Source organism: Balaenoptera ricei, chromosome 6, assembly GCF_028023285.1.
Source record: "Balaenoptera ricei isolate mBalRic1 chromosome 6, mBalRic1.hap2, whole genome shotgun sequence".
Lineage (NCBI taxonomy): Eukaryota > Metazoa > Chordata > Mammalia > Artiodactyla > Balaenopteridae > Balaenoptera > Balaenoptera ricei.
The window spans coordinates 25,645,232-25,664,239 of record NC_082644.1 but is presented as its reverse complement, the minus strand read 5'-3'; the positions used below and the strand labels follow the sequence as shown (position 1 = coordinate 25,664,239).

Below are 19,008 nucleotides of genomic sequence, written 5' to 3'. Positions count from 1 at the left end.
CAGAGAGGGGCTTTCATCAGATGAGCATGCAAGGCCATTAACCCACAGCTGAGAGCAGTGCCGTGTGCTGTGGTGGAGACAGCAGGAAGCAGTGTCAGACTGGGCCTGTCGAAGACTGGGGGAGCAGGAGTGAGAGGGGCAGGGCTCCAAGTAGAAGGAATGTACCAGCAAAGGCCTTGGAGGGAGGAGGATGTGGCAAGTGTGAGGAATAAGAAGGACCTGGGCGGCTGGGGGTGGGGGTAGGGGCAAGCACCCAAGTCAGTGAGGTGGTGGGCCAGGCCACCTATGCCAAGAGCACTGGGGAGCCACTGGACAACTTGAGAAGGGCAGTGACAGTCAGAGGTTCACCTGGCTGCTGTGCGGCTGTACAGTGGACAGCAGCAGGACCACGGTGGGGCACGGCCACCATGGAGGAGGAGGCTCAGCATGCGGTGCCTGGACCAGAAGGTGACAGTGAGAGGGAGGTGGTGGGCTCAGGAGATCAGATGGGGGTGGGAGAACAGGGGGAGGCCAAGGGACTGGCCTGAGTGACCAAGGGACCGGGGCCACCGACTGAGGCCTGGAGGTGGGGCAGGAATGGGGGTGGGGGCAGATCCAGAGCTGAGTAGGAACACACTTGTTGGGATTGGCCAGTGGATGCACCAGTTGGACAGACCGGTCAGGAGCTCAGAAGGACTAGTGGCTGGAGAAAGAAGTTGAGGAGCTGCTGGCCAAGGGACAATCTATGAGGCCAGGGAAACAGATGGTGGGGATCGAGCAGAGTTCCCAGAATCCCTCAGGGAGAGTCGTCAGCAGGGGAGGGGGCCGGGCAGGGGAGGACAGCCAGCAGAGAATGGTGGCATGGTCTCCACGGAGGACAGGACTCAAGGAGAGGGGGCTGCACCACTGCTACGTGTTGACAAGGGTCAGTTAAGGTGAGGACTGAAGAGTGATCCTGGGGTTTGACGCCATGGTGACAGAGTGTTAGGGATAAATCAGAAGGAGTGAGTGGAGGGTGAGGAAGAAGAAGTAGTGTGGTGGGCAACTGCTGTGAGAAGCTCTGGGAGTACTGGGACAGCACAGAGTCAGCGGTGGAAGCTACAAGGCAGCCAGAGGTAGAAGATCACCCTTGATAAACTGGAATCCCAAGCTCTTGTCTCACTAGTGAGAGTTCCAAATTCACACCCATGGATTGGGTCTGGAACTGTGAAACCCATGAGGACCCAGCAAGAGGCAAACACGAAACCATCCTGTAGGGACACCTCAGAGCCCAGGGCAGACTGGCTGCCATGGGAATGATGCCCTCTGAAGATTACGCCTCACAGAAGGAGGTGAACCCCCAGGGGGGAGAGCCAGCAGCCTCATCTGCCCAGAAGAGTAAATCCCAAGAACTGAGGATCATAGGATAATTGAAAAGGGGATTTTAAGACAAGTACATTAAACACATCCAAAGGGATAATGAGAGGATAAGGCAAAGAACAGAGAAGGAGGGAAAAGAACAGGCAACACTAAAAAGGAATAGAAATTGTAGAAAAGAAAAATATGATGATTGACATTTTTTAAAACTCAGTAGATACATTAAATAGTAGCTGGCTGAAAAGAAAATAGTGAATTTGATGAAAAGATCTGAAAAATAAGACAGAATGGGGAAGAAGTGCTATTAAAAGAGAAAACAGGACATTTTTCAGAATTGAGATAAAATATGACACCTCAAATTAAAGGCACTTACTGAGTCCTGAACAGGATAAATAAAAACAAATGCTCATTAGAGGCACTGCAGTATACCTATAGTATATTAAAAATGAGAAAACAATCTCAAAAGTTTTCAGAGAAAAAAACAGATTATTTACCAAAAATGAAAATGAACCAAAACAAAAACTCCAGCAGCTAGACTGATATCAGTAACAAGAAATGTCAAAAGACAACAAAATAGTATCTCCAAAAAGTTCAAGGAAAATAACTTTTACTCTAGAATTTTAGATCCATTTTAGAAAATTAGAATCATGCAAGAATAAAGACAAAATAAAAATATTTTCAGACACAGAGAATATTTTTATAGGTCTTTTCTGAAAGAACTACTAACGGATATAATTCAACAAGAAGGAAACCAAATCTAGAAGGAAGGAGTGGGATTCAAGAAATAATGGAAAACTGATCTACAGATTCCACACAATCCCTGTCAAAATACCAGCTGACTACCTTGCAGAAACTGACATGCTGAACTTGGAATGCTAAATGAAATACAAGGCACCCAGATAACCAAAACAGTCTTTAAAAAGAAGGAAGTTGGAGGGCACTTCCCAATTTCAAACTTCACTACAAAGCTACAGTAATCAAGATTGTGTGGTACTGGCATAATATGAGACATATGGATCAATGGAACAGAACTGAGGGTCCAGAAATAAACCCAAACATCTATGGTCAATTGTTTTTCATCAAGGGTACCAATATAATTCAATGGCGAAAGAATAGGCATTTCAATAAATGGTGCATGGGAGAACTGGATATCCACATGCAAAGGAATGAAGTTGGACCTTTACCTCACACCATATACAAAAATTAACTCAAAATGAGTTGAAGACATAAATATAAGAGCTAAAACTATAAAACTTTTAGAAGAAAACATAGGCATAAATCTTCATGACCTTGAATTTGGCAATGGTTTCTTTTTGTTTTTGTCTAAAACAAAAGCACAAGCAACAATAGAAAAACTAAATAAATTAGACTTAATCAAAATTAAAACTTTTGTTCTTCAAAAGACACCAAGAAAGTGAAAAGACAACCCACAAAATTGGAGAAAGTATTTGCACATCATATATCTGGTAAGGGACTTGTATCTAAAATACATAAGGAACTCTTACAATTCAATAATAAAAAGACAAAAAAAAAACTTTTAACGGGCAAACAACAAATGGCCAACAAGAACATGAAAAGATGCTCAACATCACTAGCCATCAGGGAAATGCAAATTAAAACCACAGTGAGAGACCACTTCACACCTACAAGGATAGGTAGAATCAAAAAGTCAGATAAGGGACTTCCCTGGTGGTCCACTGGTAAAGAATCCACCTTCCAACTCAGGGGATGCGGGGTTTGATACCTGGTTGGAGAACTAAGATCCCACATGCCGCGGGGCAACTAAGCTGGCTCACCACAACTACTGAACTCGCACGCCTCAACGAGAGAGAGAAAACCCACATGCCACAACTAGAGAAAAGCCCGCTACAGAGAAGCCCACATGCCACAACTAGAGAGAAGCCTGTGCTTCTCAACGAAAGATCCTGCATGCCTCAACAAAGATCCCGCGTGCCGCAACTAAGACCTGACGCAGCCAAAAAAAAAGTCAGATAATAACAAGTTCTGGTGAATTGAAACCCTCAGACGCTGCTGGTGGGAATGGAAAGTGGTACAACCACTTTAGAAAACAGTCTGGCAGTTCCTCAAACAATTAAATATTGAGTTACTCCTAAAAAAATGAAAATATATGTCCAAACAAAATATTTTACAAGAACATTTATAGTAGAATTCTTCACAGTAGCCAAAAATCAGAAATAACCCAAATGTCCATCAGCTGAAGAATGGATAAACAAAATGTGGTCTATCCATACAACGGAATATTATTCAGCCATAAAAAAGGAATGAAGCACTGACACTTGCTACACCCTGGATGAACCTTGAAGACATTATGCTAAGTGAAATAAGCCAGTCACAAAGGCCACATATTCTCTGATTTCATTTTGATGAAATGTTCAGAATAGGCAAATCTACAGTGACAGAAAGCAGATTAGTGATAGGACTTCGGGGAGAAGTGGGGAGGAATGAGGATGATAAAGCTACAGGTTTCTTTTTGAGGTGATGGAAACGTTCTAAAACTGACTGGTGGTGGTGCAGAGCTGTGAATACACTGAATTGTACCCTTTAAATGGATGGATTGTATAGTATATGAATTATATCTCAATAAAGGTGGGAAAAAAGAAAATAAAAAAGAAAGAAGCCAGAGAGGAAAAATACCTTATCCACTGAGGAGCAAGGGTAAGAGTTACACTGAATTTCTCACCAGAAACCATGCACTCAAGTTGAGCATAGGGTGAGACATTTAAAGTGTTAAAAGAAAAAACCCACCAACTTAGAATTCTGTGCCCATCAAATTATCCTTCAAAAGTGAAGAAGAAAAAGTAAAGACTTTGTCAGACAAACAGAAACTGTCTTCCAGCTGTGAAGGGACAAGGGGGGTTCAGAGCAGCTGTCTGTACAACCTCACGTCCATGCAGTCATGGTGCCCCCCTCACCAGAAACCATTTCCTGTGGCCCTGATCCTGCCCTCTGCCCTCGGTCCTCATATAGGACAAGGCTGCGCAGGGGGAGAGTGTGCTCTGAGAAGACGTAGGGACACCCTACCAGGCCGTGGACACAGAGGAAAGCCCACAGCCATCTGATACCAGGACCTGCCACCTCCAGAGGATGGTCTCAGGCTGGACACCAGCCCCCACTCCTGGTCCATAAAATGGGGACGGTAGCCTCTCTCTCAGGAAGGTTCCATGGGAAGGGCCATACCAGGTGGGGGAGATAGGTCCCTTCCCTCCCGGGCTGTGAAGAGGGTCCCCATAACCTGTCCTCGGAGGTGCTGAGAAGGGAGAGATCAGCCCCCATGCCGGGAGCACCTGGAGTTTTGGGGACTGTGCTGCTCCCCGGGAAGGAAACCCATGGCCCTGGAGCCCTAGTGGTGGGGTGCGTATCCAGACCTCGGAGGGAGCAGGCAGGCTGGAGAGGAAAAGGCTGCCAGCTGCTCACCTGGGAAAGGTCCGACTCCGCAACTCCTTGATGAAGAGCTGGCTGCCGTTCTGCACGGGCTTCACTTCGGGAGTCTGCCCCGGGCCGTGTTTGTGCCAGGTTCTCTTCTTTTTCACTGCGGGGGAACAAGAGGCAGGTCATCACCCACAGCCCCCTCCCCGTGCTTCCAGGGATCCGGCCGCGAGGGCAGCCACCGTGAATGCTGCAAGACTCAGACCCCTCAGAGGCAAAGAACTTGGGGTTCCCTGGCCCTGGCCCACCCAGCCTCCCCTGCCTCTCAGGACCCCAAGTTGTCACATGGTCAGGAGCCCCCGCCCTCCACATCCTTGAGTCACAGCCCCCACCTCACCCCCTACCTCCCGACCTGCCAGCTCAGACGATGGCACCCGAAAGCTAGGGCCTTCCTGGGACCCCATGTCACTCAGCACTCAGTCTGCTGAGAACTCGTCAGAGGAGCCTCCTGAGAAGGTCCCACTAAGGCTCGCTATTCTGGACACCTCCCGCCTGGCCTCCCCTCAGATTTGCCCTCAAACAGCACCAACCCTGTCCTTCCCTGCTGGGACCTTTGCTGTCATGACAGACCACAACTCACAGGCAAGGCAGGCCAGCGCCACCTGTTGTGCCCGCCCTCTGCCCTCCCCACCCCCTGCCCACTCCCTCAGGCTGTCCTATCGTCACACATGCTCCAAGGGCACTGGACACACCCACCTTGGACTTTTTACACGTGAGTATGCACACCTGTCCCTACTGGGCTGTGACACACGTGCACACACATACACATGTATGTGCACCCACATGCAAGCACACATGCCCCTACTGGACTGGGACAGGCACGTGCACACTAGCACACACACACACACACACACACACACACGCAAGCACAAACGTGCACACGCATACACACTAACATTTGCCCCTACTGGACTTCGAGCCCCCAGAGGGAAGGAAGCTATCTCCTTGATACCCTTGCTCCCATTCAGGGAAGCCACAGATAACTCGGTGAGTGAAGATGGGCCAGGCATGGAGACCATCCCTGGGGGCTGCCTGGAAGGGTTTGAAACAGGCTGAGATGAGACTGGAGGTGAGGGAGAGCTGGCGGGGCCCTCAGGGTGCCTATCCTTCACAGATGCAGACAGGGTGGGGGCTGCAGTCCTCCTGCATCTCGGTGGTTGTGGGGATGAAGGGAGCTGACAACTGCCCCTGAGTAGGACCTGCCTAAAGCAAGAAGGGGAAGGCGCTAGGTGGGTGGTGGCTGAGCTTAGCTCTGTTCCAAACTGCCACCCCTTCCCCGTCTCATCAAGTCATAGCTCCTTGAGACTGTCTCCTACAACAGGTGATATTTACATCATGCTTGGTCTCCAAGACCAAGGTGTGAGTGGATACTATAGAAATCTGTCAAGATCCTATGAAGTGAGGTCCGGAGCTGGAACTTCTGGTGGCAGCACCAGGCACAGACAGGAGATCCAAAGGGATCCAACTATCCTGTAGTCATGTGACCCTAGGCAAGTTACTAGGTATTTCTGTGCTTCATCATTAATGCTAGTCCTGGCTTCCCAGGCTCCTCGTGAGCGTGGAGTGACCTGTGTCAGAAGGTCATGTGGGGAAACCAAGTCTTGGAGGGGGCATGCAGCCCAGCGATAGCAGACATGCAGGGGAGCAGTGGGCAGCAGGAGAAAGAAGCAGCATCTCCATTGCCTGCCAGGAGCTGGGCCTGAGAAGTGCATGCTGACCAGGGGCCAGTGGCAGTCCTGGGTCACCTGGGCTTCCCAGGCCCTCACTCGGGACTGGGCAGCTCCAAGCACCTCATGGAGAGGCTGGAATACGCCTGATACTGTGGCAGGAGCAGGTATGCTGGGACAACAGCCAAAGATGAAGCTGTGAGGCAGGGTCTGAGCTCCATGGGGCTACCCTTGAACCCCTCTGCAGCCCTGGCTGGTGGGCTCCCTCCCTCCCCAGGGCCCATGACCCTCCTAAGCCCAGAGGCTGAGCCTTCTCCTGCCTATGGTGGCCCAAGGCAGGGGCCCTCTGACAAGGTGCCCAGGAGACAGCAGGAAGCTGGTGGGTCTCAGTGGGTCCCCTTGGTTATGGGGGCAAGAGGTGTCCCTAAGGCATTCAGCACCAGAGCCCGGCCCACCGTCCTAAGCGTGGTTCACCCCACCATGAAGATGTGACAGCTACACCTGCCTCAGGGAGGAGGAAAGTAAGAAATTAGTAAGTAACCTCTTAAGCAGTCATAGAGCTAACAAGAGGCAACACCAGGATTCAGAACCACTTTAAGGGCCATGTCACCCGCTTCCTGCGAGCCTTCGTGTCAGTAAGGATACCTTGACGAGTTCCCACAGGGACCCCTGGGTCCCCCCCTAAATCTGTGAATTGTGTAAACCTGTGGGCCTGAGGGTCACAGACCAAAATCAGTCCAAGGGATAGGTGGCAACAGCATGGGGCGAGAGCCCTGTGATCTGGTAAAGACATGCAAAGCTAGAGGGATGTGGCCTCAGCCCCAGCTCACTCTGGGAACCCCGCCTCCATCCCATCCTGGTGCTCCATTCCCCAACTCTATCCTGTTCTGGTCCTCTCCCTGCTATCCCCACCTCACTGTGCCCATCACAAACCTCACCCAGGCCAGGGCGAGGAAAGGAGGCAGGCTCATGGGCTTAGGGGGCCCCCAGGGGGCACAGGGTCATCGAGGGGCCTTACTGTGGAAGGTGTGACTGGAATCCAAGCAGAAAAAACCAACCAGTGTGTCACAGACAGGCTCTGGTCAGGGCACACACATGTAAAATAAAGGGTGATGGGCAATCTAGGAGCCCACACTGGCGGAAGATGCTAAAACCAGTGCCTTCGTCCCTGATGGGCACACAGGCCTCAATAACAAGAAGAAGTCTGATTCACAGAATTTATAAATCACATATGCACGCACACACGTGTGCACACATGCAAGACACACATACACACACACAGCCAAGGAGGGGCTGCAAGGTCCTGCCAGGCTGCAGTCCCACACTGTCTGCTGATCTAGAACAGCGCTCACAGAGGTGGCCCTGCCCCCCACCCTCCTTGAGCACCTCCCAGGGTAGCGCCTACCCAGCCACTCAGCTCTATATGGCAGGGGGGTGTCTCCCGGCCCCAGCCCTGATCAGCCCCCCACCCCACACCCAGGGCCACGAGATGCAGGACCTGGGTCCACACCCTGTCTGTCTCTCCTAGGCTCTGAGCTTTCCTGGAGGTTCACGAGGTGCCAGGAATTCAGGTTAAGCCACAGGGTGATAGTCATCCTCCTGTACCTGCTGGAAAGCAGTTACCAGAAGGATCGGGTAATTTAGGTGAGATGATAGTCATCCTCCTGTACCTGCTGGAAAGCAGTTACCAGAAGGATCGGGTAATTTAGGTGAGGTGATAGTCATCCTCCTGTACCTGCTGGAAAGCAGTTACCAGAAGGATCGGGTAATTTAGGTGAGATGATAGTCATCCTCCTGTACCTGCTGGAAAGCAGTTACCAGAAGGATCGGGTAATTTAGGTGAGATGATAGTCATCCTCCTGTACCTGCTGGAAAGCAGTTACCAGAAGGATCGGGTAATTTAGGTGAGGTGATAGTCATCCTCCTGTACCTGCTGGAAAGCAGTTACCAGAAGGATCGGGTAATTTAGGTGAGATGATAGTCATCCTCCTGTACCTGCTGGAAAGCAGTTACCAGAAGGATCGGGTAATTTAGGTGAGATGATAGTCATCCTCCTGTACCTGCTGGAAAGCAGTTACCAGAAGGATCGGGTAATTTAGGTGAGATGATAGTCATCCTCCTGTACCTGCTGGAAAGCAGTTACCAGAAGGATCGGGTAATTTAGGTGAGACGTATTGTGGGCATCAGTGCTGCCAACTTCTAGGGGCATGAGGGTAAGTCAGGAACTTGAGAATCTTCCTGCCTAGGAAGTTCAGAAGCCACCAGGCCTTCTCTTCTTCGTCTTCTCATGCATTTACCTCATGCCCACACGTGCTGGAGGGTAGAGCACAAGAGCCGAAATGCATTCAGCTCCCACGGTCACTTATGATGATGGGGCACAGGCCAGGCACAAAGAGAGGCCCAAGAAAAGTCAAGGAGAGGTGAGACCCCACTTCACCCAGCTTCCCAAGGGGCTGGGCTGGGCTCCCTTGGCTGGCCTCGCCTCACAGAACAGGGGTGCTGGAGGTGGGCTTCCGCCCTGTGCTGGTGTCCTCCCTCTATGCCCACTGGATCCACAGGACTCACTCCACAAGGGCTACAGGGGTCCAGCCCCAGAAGCCCCATGGCACTTCCCCCACATAGACCTGGCCTTAGAACTTGCCTTCTAGCCATGATGTGGGCCACCCTGGATGAGCCTGTGCCTTGGGGAGCCCCCACTGGGCCTCCCACGCCCCCAAAGGACCAGATGGAAGGGGAGGAGGATAAAGTCCTTGTGATGCACAAATAGCAGTTTGAGAAGGGAATTCTTTTGCATTTCAAAACTACAAAATTCCTTGGCCGTATACTTCAATAAAAAAAAAAAAAAACTATTATTTTTCCTCCCTGTACTCTTACTTATTAATAATGTAGAATTGACAGGAAATAAAATGTTTTTCACTGCTGGAAAAAAAGAGAGAGAGAGAGAAAGGTGATCACCTAAGATTCCATGCAGGGGGGGTTAGAGAAGAGAAGGAGAGCAAATCCCCAACAATGCACATTCCTGGACCCCTGCAGAGAGATGGCCAGCTGGGCAGAGCTGGGCAGGGCTGGGATGGATGGCCCCTTGGACATCTCCCAGGCTATGTACCCATCTCAGGTTGCCTGGTCACTGCTAATGCTGGACTTTGCAACCCCTGCCCAGGCCTTTGAAGGCTGGTGGGCTCTTCGCAAAGGCCGTGAGGGGCCCCAGCTGCATGTGCAGGCAGGAGATGATCAGGAGGGGCCACAGTGGGCCCAGCAAGGCCATGAGGGGCAATGAATGAGGCAGGAGGTGGTCCCTAGATACCAGAGTCCCCTGGATGCAACTACACAGGGCGGTTCATGCCAGCAAGGTGGGGTCCAGTTGGGGTTGGGGTCAAGGCCAAGCAGAGACCCTGCCCCCACAGTCAGATCCAAGGAGCAGCAGCATGGTGCTATACTTACGGGTGGACTTCCCATGGGTTTTCTCACAGTTTGGGCAGTGGTATATGTCGATGTCTGGGGCCTCCTCCTCTTCCACTCCAACACAGCTGAAACGGATGAGAAACAGACATCATTAACCAGCAGTCAGCGACTCCTCAAGGGCTTCCCCTGCAAAGATCTGCAGCACCTCCCACTCACTTTTCAAGAGGAAGGGCAGGGTAGCATGAGGGCAGCTGGGGCAGAGTGTGTGTGGGGACAGTGGCCCACATGGATGGGATGGGAGACTTGAAGTGGAGAGGGAGGGTCAAGGAAGACCTCACCATGTGTGACTGGGAAAGGCAGAGGGAACTGGCCATCCTTTGGGCCTGCCTCCATGAGGGCCATTACTGCCCTGTCACCACAGAGCCCAGGGAGGTAGAGGCGGGGGGGGGGGGGGGGGGCGTGTCTCAGAGCCAGGGCACCCCCACCATTTCACCATAGGCAGTTTGCAGCCATAGGCAGGGCCCCTCTGGACCCCGTGAAGGGGACTGCTGTAAGTCACCTTCCCCAGGGAGCTGTACCATGGTGCTGGGACAACTGGATATCAAAAGGGTGAAGTTGAACCCCTACCTCACATCATATACAAAAAATTAATTGAAAATGGATTAACAATCTAAATATAAGAGCTAAAACTATAACACCCTTAGAAGAAAACACAGGAGTGAATCTTCATGACCTTGGATGTGGACATGGATTCCTAGAAATGACACCAAAAGCACAAGAAACAAAAGGAAAAAGACATAAATTAAACATCATCAAACTTTAAAACTTTTCTGCATTAAAGGACACTATCAAGAAAGTGAAAAGGCACTGTGCAGAATGGGAGAAAATATTTGCAAATCATATTACCCGATAAGGGTCTATCATACAGAATGCATAAAGAACTTTACAACTTAACAACAAAAAGACAAATCAATTTAAAAATGGTCAAAGGATCTGAATAGACATTTCTCCAAAGAAGAAATACAAATGGCCAACAAGCTCATGAAGAGAAGCTCAACATCCTTAAGTCATCTGGATGCCACTGAAATGCAAATCAAAACCATGAGATACCACTATACACTCACTAGGATGGCTATAATTTTCAAAAGAAAAAAAACAAACAAGCAGGAGACTAGCAAGTGCTGGTGAAGATGTGGAGAAATTAGAACCCTCTCACATTACTGGTAGGAACATAAAATGGTACATTTTCTATGCAAAACAGTATGGTGGTTCCTCAAAAAGTTAAATATAAAATTATAATATGACCTGGCAATTCCACTCCAAGGTATAGACCCAAAAGAACTAAGAACAGTTTCTCAAACAAATCCTTGTATACAAATGTTAACAGCAGCATTAGTCACAATAGCCAAAAGATGGAAGCAACCCAAATGTCTGTCAACTGACGAATGGCTCAACAAATTGCAGTGCTGCCATACAATGGAGTAGTATTCAGCCTTAAAAAGGAATGAAGTGCTGATGCGCACTACAACAAGGATGAGCCTCAAAAGCATTGTGCTGAGTGAAGGAAACCAGACATAGAAGGCCACATATTGTGATTCCATTTACATGATCATGCCCAGAATAGGTAAATGCAGAGAGACAGAGGCCGACTGGCAGCACCAGAGGGTGGGGGCAGAGAGGAATGGGGAGTGACTGTTTAGTGCACACAGAGTTTCCTTTTGGTATGAAAATGTTCTGGAACTAGATAGAGGTGATGGTTGCACAATACTGTGAATGTATTAAATGCCACCAAATTGTTCACTTTAAAATGGTTAATTTTATGTGAATTTTATCTCAATAAAAAAGAAAAAGAAAAGAACCTGGTGGCCCTGTGAGAGTGACACCATCCATCATCACTAAGGCTGGCTGAGTGCTGACTCTGCATCTGGCAGCATCAAGAACTCTACATTCATTTATTTGCAACAACCTTGCAGTAATCAGGATAATTATCATTAGCCCTATTGTACAATGAGGAAACTGAGTCATAAGAGGTTAGCTGTCTGCCCACACCCAAAGGTCTCCTCACCGTTCAGAGGGACAGTTCTCCCCCTACCCTCAGCCATTGGCCCAGGATGAGCACTCAGCAGACAAGACCCTCTACAGGCCACCAACGCCCCAGGGTCCCTGGGCAGGACACTGCCTGCCACAGCTGCCGCAGTCCGACAGCCCTGGGAACAGAGCCTGAAGCCCAGAAAGACCTTGGCAAGTGTTTTTTGAAAATATAAAGTTCGGTCTTCACTTCAGAACATAAACGGTAATAAAGTGAAAGAAGTCTAAAGAGTCAGATGTAAAAGACAAAGCCATCAAAATCAGAACATGAGGGCACATTTGCTCTCATGACGCAAAGTGACTTTCTAAACAAACAAACAAAAAAGAAAATGGAAAGGAAACCGGAGAGGACACTGATGGATTGAAACAGTGCTCCAAATCATGAAAACAAACTTCAAAGTGCTATGAAAAGTATGTACAGCAAATACAGCAAAGCTTTTCTACTCTTCCTCCATGAACTATATACTGGCATCTCCCAACAGAACAGGGCAGAGCCAGGAACAGAACAGGCACATGCTACAGCTGTGTGAGAAGGATGCCCAAACCTCATTAACCACCCATGAAAGGCAAGCTAAAATCACAATACATATCATTTTCAACTGACAAATTAACCAAAACCGAACACATTAAACTGGTAACATGCCACATTGGCAAAGGCACAGTGAGGACAGTAAACACAGCCAGATCTCCTCAGCCCCCCGGCATGGGGCGCTCCCTGGAGGCCGGGGCAGCAGAGGACAGCTTCTCTCCACCCAGGAGGAGGAAGAGCTGGCTCACCTGAACCCCCACCCCCTACCCAGGGCTAGCCCACCAGGCCTGACCCTCTGCTCCTTCCCTACCAGTCTTCCCCAAGCCCCTGCCTTCCAGAGCCAGGCTACAGAAGGGTCCTGTGCCTTGGGTCTTCTCTGCATGGCAGGCCCTGAGCTGGCTGTCCTCAGTTTGCTCATCCATAAAGTGGGCTCATGACACCAGCGATCACACCAGGGTGAAGATGGCTGAAACCCAGCAACTGTAGAACCGGGCACACAGTGAGCCCCCATCACCCATACCCACCAGGAGTCATGGACTGAGACAAAGGCAGAGCCCTGCAACTGCTCAGGATTGGCCAGGTCCAGAGACTGGACCCAGAAGTTACACCCCACATCCACACCTGGAGTCCTGTGAAAATTAATAAACAGACCCTCATTTAAAATGGAGTCAGGAGGCCATAATGGAGAGCTCTTACACCCTATCACTCAATGTCAATTATAGACCCAGAGGAAGAGACTATACCTTTGTATCTCCAACAGGAAGAATGTTACTACTTTACTACTACCCAGAAGGAGGAAGAATTTCTCCTTGCCTGGCAACAGCCCAGCCAACCAAAGGCTGTCACACTTAGCCAATGAAAGCCACTATATTTCGAACTCCCAGTTTCCTCCAATGGACTCTTGTTTTACAACAGCTCCCCCCAACTCTCCCTTCTCCTCTATAAAAGAATGTTACTCCCCTTTGTTCCCTGGACTTGCCTGTGGCTTGCCAGAGATTGCATGTCCCAAATTGCAATTCTTTGCTGTGCCTGAATAAACCCATTTTTCTGGTAAAATAGCTGGCTGTGTTATTATTTTAGGTCAACAGTGCATACTACACGTCCACACTGGGCAGTGGCTCCAGGCCATCTTCTCACTGGCAGCTCCTGGAGCTCACAAACACTGAGGATGGCCGACCTCCCCTGATGGGTCTGCCTCTGTCCCATGGCCCGGTATGAACCCCTGCCTGCCCAGGTCCCAGGGGCCCCAGGGACAAACAAGGAGGCTGCAGCAGGTTCTGCTGCAAGGCCTCTATGTGCCGGCACTGACCCTGCAGGTGGGCAGGAGGTCTGAGGTCAGATGACACAGACTTAGGGCCCTTTCAGGAGGTCAGGAGTCAGGTGCACCTTGGAAGGTCCAAGGGGCTTCTCTGATGGAGGCTCCAGGTCAATCAAAAGGAAGGAAACCAATGTGCCTTAAAATACAAACCCCCCACTTGGCATTCCTCAGGCCTAGTTACTGGGACTGGCTCCCCCAAACACTACCTGCTGGTCCCACACATCCCTGAAGCCTCATCATGCTCTGGAAAGCCCACGGCAGGGGCCCCTGTGACAGGTGTGGAAGCTGAGACCCAGGGGTCACGACCATGTGCATTGTGCATGCTGACACCCCAACTCCACCCCTGGGGGTCTTTAGAACGCCACCACCTGGTGGCCTCAGGTCTCACCTGGGCCAGGATGGGTCTGGCTGTTTGCTATGTTGTGCAGGAAGGCCCCGGGACTGAAAGAGAAAGTGAGAAGCAGGGAAGGTGGGTTCTGTTCTGCTGGGAACACCTTAGAGCTGCCCCTCACCTAGGAGGGGCAGCCAGTGCTTGGGCCACCCACCCCATGGAGACCACTGCTGGCTCACAACAAGAGCTGGGCACCCAAGGACTGCCCTGATGGACGTGGGGGGCTCAGCACACCCAGCCTGCTAGTCCTCCTGTGTCTACAGCAACGCACCCAAGAGCCTCGCCTGTCCCCTGCCCCCTGCCCCTTGTGGGACTGCAACAGACGAAAGCTCTATGAGGATACAGTGAGCTTCCTGATGGAAGGTGGGCGTCACTCTCCTGGGAAGCAGGCACTACAGCCTGCCATACACTCCAGGCCCAAGCAGGGGTTCGAAGTTACCTGCAAATGGTCCACGGGAAAAAGGAGGATGAGGGGCATCACCTGCAAGCTGGGCCCTGGACGTGTCCGGGCCCAGCTGCATCCGTGTCCCCAAGATCATCACAACTGCACAAGGTAGCCCCACCTGCAGCCTGGGAGGGTCAGCCAGGCCTCGGGCTGCGCTGGCCAGGTGAGCACACTGTGGTGTCTGGGGGAGGGCATGAGGGTGAGAGGAAGAGGGGCAGAGGCAGGGAGAGAGAGTGGGGGAGGTAACTCAGGGCACAGGGGAAAAGACCAGCAGCTGGGAGAGGTGTTGTGGGGCCAAGGCAGGGGAGCCCTACACAGACCTCGAGGCTAGATGGGGACAGAATCACCCAGGACATCAGTTCTAAAACAGAGCTCCAACTGCAACAGCCCTGACACCTTGGAGAAAAGACACAGTCAGCCAGATAATTGTGGCGTTTGTCATTTTTAACTCTGGTGAGAGCAGCAGTCCCCCAAGCACCCCATAGGCCACATGGCTTCCTAAAGGACAGAAGCTTCAGGGGCCAAATCCAGCCTGCCCAGCCTCAGTGCCCAGGGTGGAAAGCCGTGGCCCACCCAGGGGGTGGGCAGCAGGCAGAAGCACAGGCTGCCAGGGCCACCTAAGACATCAACACGGACCCTGCTGACCCCGCTTTCCCTCCCTTGGAGAGAACCCAGGTCGCTGGCACCCAGGACTCCAGGTTCCTAGGAGAAGACTCAAATGAATGAGTGACGTCTCCACCAACCTGTAGACCTTCCAGGGGCCCAGGGATGGCTCTGCCCATGTGACAGCTGAGGGAGAGGCTGGGACACAGACCGAGGTTGGACCCAGGCCTCAGAGCATAAAGGAAACCTGGAAATCACCTGCCCGGCACAGGCAGACGGTAATGCAGAATGCTCTGTGCGGGCAGGATACTGCTGAACTACTTTAAAAATAAAAAGAATGAGGTAGATTTTTACATCCTGACATGGAAAGATATCCACAGTAATTGTAAATTGAAAATTCGCAGGTAATAGGAGAATGTGTATGGTATAATTTCTTTTGGTGGAAAACCCAAAACAAAATTATGGGGTGTGTGAATGTGTGTGTGTGTGTGTGTGTGTGTGTGTGTGTGTGTGTGTGCAAGTGTGTGTGTGGGCCCATGTGTTCCTGTCTATGTGCTCATTCAGTCCACCGCACTCACCTTGCCACTGAGGGGGCAGGTGGTGAGAAACAAGGAGAGATGCAGCTGCATTTTCAGGGGCTCACGACACAGTGGGGCCAGGAACTGGTTTGATCTGAGCCACCAGCCACCCCAGCGTGCCAGAAAGTCAACCCCAAACAAATGTTAAAGGTAATTTGGTACCCAGAGCCAAGTAAGTAGAAAGACAACAGAATTTTCAAAGGCAGAGGTGAGTGGGGGATAAGACACCAAAGAAAATGACCAAGAAAAAGGGAACTGAGGGGTGGGAGGCTGCAGATTTCAGACACTTGCAAAGGCGGCAAAATCATGTCAGAATTGCCAAAGTGGCCAGCTGCCCTTGGGAAGTCCTGCTCCCAAGGAAGCCTGGGTTCCCTGCTCTTTGTGCAAAATCTGAATCTGCCCCTTGGAGATGCTCTGGTTGTGAGACCCTTGTGACACCAAGGGCCAGGGGGACCGAGAGAGGAAGCGGCTGTTCTGAGGTCGTCCCACAGTAATCCCTGCTCTGCCCTCCAGTAGGGCGACTTCCAGCAGGACTTTCTAGAATCCCAGCCCCAAGCATGCAGGGTATGACCTCATGGTGATGGCCCTGCCTGAGGAGCTCCCCAGGGCACAGGCTCCTGGCCCAGCCTGGGCACCCCACCACACTCCTCTGCTCAGCCTGTGAGAATCAAGACTGGAATTTTCTCATGAATCCACAATTAGATTGCATTGTGGTTTTTTTCTATTGTGTTGTCAAGAATGTTGATTTAACATAAACCACAAGTTCTGTAACACTGTTTTGACTTTTTTTTAAGTTAGGGGAGGAGCCTCAAAGAAGGAAGTGGCCCCTTTCAGTTCCAGAGGGGAGGGGGACGGGTAAACCTCGCCTCACATGCCAGCCCCTGCAGTGTGAAGCACCGAGGGGCTCAGAGGTGGCACAGTTGATGTGTCAATAATGGTCATGATGCAGGTGGGGCCACAGGGACCAGGCACTCATCCTGCCCATGGAGGAATTAACATGGGGAGGAGTCTCCCCAAATATGGTCGTGTGTGCCAAGAGCTTTAAGAAGGATTTTATCCTTCAGGCCAGTAATTCCACAACTACAAACCTATTACAAGGCAGAAAGTAGAAATGCATACAAGATTCACATGCAAGATGGTCCACCGCAAGATTATTTAAAACAGCGAAAAATTAGGAGTAGTAAACTTTTCCAGCCAGGAGGTCAGATACCCAGGTCATGCTACGCTCACACAGCAGAATATTATGCAGTCACCAAAACTCAGGTTTTATTTTTAAGTTTACATGTTTAAGATCTGCAGACACTAAAACTACAGCCCTGGCACACAGAAGGGTTCCACACTGGTGCCAGGCAGTGGCATGCTTGTTTTCTCTTTACACTTCTCTGTACTTTCCTAAATCACTGAAAATGAGTGTGTATTCTTTTTATAACAAGCAGCAAAATTCCTGCTTTATTTGGAAAGTCAGAACGGTGCCCCTTCCCAGCTCACCTCCTCCTGCATTTCTTAGGTCCTGGTGCCCCATTGAGAAGGGCTCCTGAGCTGTCCACCCTGCAGCGAGGCTGGGACACCCATCTCAGGGCCCCTGGGTCTCCCCCAGGGAGCCTGATGGAGGGGAGAGGCCACGTTGGAGACAACAGGGAGAGGCAGGGCAGGCAGACACCTGCATGGAAGCCTGGGCTGGCCCAGGAGCCCTGGAAGGCATGGGGGTGCTCAGTGATTCCCCTCATGATGACTTCATCCTATGTCAAGCCAGCCCCACTTCACGGCCATCCCCTTCCTCCCTCATCCTCCCCCATCCCAGCCTGCGGTCTCCGAAGGATACCCAGAAACTGTTCACTGGCACATTTCCACACGATGCAGCCATGGGGACCACAACTCGGTCACCACTCGGCTTCAAGATGGTCATCAGCCACATGTCATACTTAAGGTGGTCCTTTAGGCCCTAATCGTGTGAACAACTACTAAATCACTGAATGCCCAGCCACTAGTCCAGGAGCCACACAACCTTCTGCACACGACAGGGGAGAAATCACAGTGGGAGGAGGGAACTGACACCCTCAGAGCCACACATGGGCTCAAGGCAGTGTGTCTGGGTCCCACCTCGGGACGCCCCCAGGCAGCAGCTGTCCATGGGTTTTGTGGTTTCACCCTAAGAGCCTCAGGCATGGTGTGCAAGGGGGAAGCTGAGGCCCAGAGAGGTCCGCATTTGCCAGGACCATGTGAAAAGGTGGCAAGAGCAGGTGGGGGCAGCCAAGTCTGTTTGCACCCCACAGCTCGTACGCCAGGCTCAGGAGCCTTCACAGCTTCCAGTCAGCCAAGGGCCTGCTTTGCAGGAGTAGGTAGCAAACACTTTGCCACAGGAGGAGGTGGGGGGTGCAATAAAGACCGGACCCCTGAGGCACCTGAGCCCTCATAGGACAAGTTCATAAAGAAGAGCAGGAAAGGGGAAAGAGAAAACAGCCAGACCTGGCCCAGCTGGAAAAGCCTGGCCCCCAGGGAGGGGGGTGCCTGTGTGCATGGGATGACAAGGTGCCTGCCATGGCCTGGGGGGCGGTAGGTGACACTGCGCCACAGAGGAGGGTCTCACTACCAACCCTGGAGGGCAGTCAGCCTGGGGACTCAGTATATCAGGACCCCCAAGAGTCACACAGACCATGTGGCTTCCACCTGGACCTCGTGGGGACCCAGCCACAGAGCAATGACAGAGATTTGGTGGGGGTAGGTCTGCCTGCTGAGCTCAGATGCAGACTTGTGGGAAAAATCCACACAGTTGTTGTCAGAAGCCACTATGTTTTGGGGTGACTATTACACAGCCACAGATAACCAGGACTATGGGGAGGGACTGAATACTCAGAAGAAATGAAAACAGGTTCCAGAATGTGAAGGACAATTGTCCTCCCAGCCCCTGCCAGTGGGGCAGGTAAGCTCAAAAAGGATTGTATGTACAATGCCCAGCGCCACGCCTGCAGGAGCCTGCAAAGACAGTTTACTGCTTGTTGTAGTCACCATCACCATCACCATCATCATCACTGCAATCATCACCATCATCACTATTATCATCACCACCATCACCAATACCATCACTACCATCACCATCACCATCACCATCATCATCACTGCAATCATCACCATCATCACTATTATCATCACCACCCTCACCAATACCATCACTACCATCACCATCACCAGCAACATTATCATCATC

General features: G+C 51.0%; 1 protein-coding gene across 2 annotated transcripts in view; it reads right to left on the bottom strand.

The window, feature by feature from the left end:
• PHF2 (PHD finger protein 2) overlaps window positions 1–19,008 on the bottom strand; it is a 94,225-nt gene that overhangs the window by 33,384 nt on the left and 41,833 nt on the right. For both annotated transcript variants that reach the window (XM_059927066.1, XM_059927067.1), the window contains exons 2-3: window positions 9,891–9,976; window positions 4,771–4,885 (exon numbers count right to left, since the gene is read on the bottom strand). In XM_059927066.1, coding sequence (XP_059783049.1) covers window positions 4,771–4,885; window positions 9,891–9,976 — 201 coding nt within the window. The remainder of the gene's footprint in view (window positions 1–4,770; window positions 4,886–9,890; window positions 9,977–19,008) is intronic.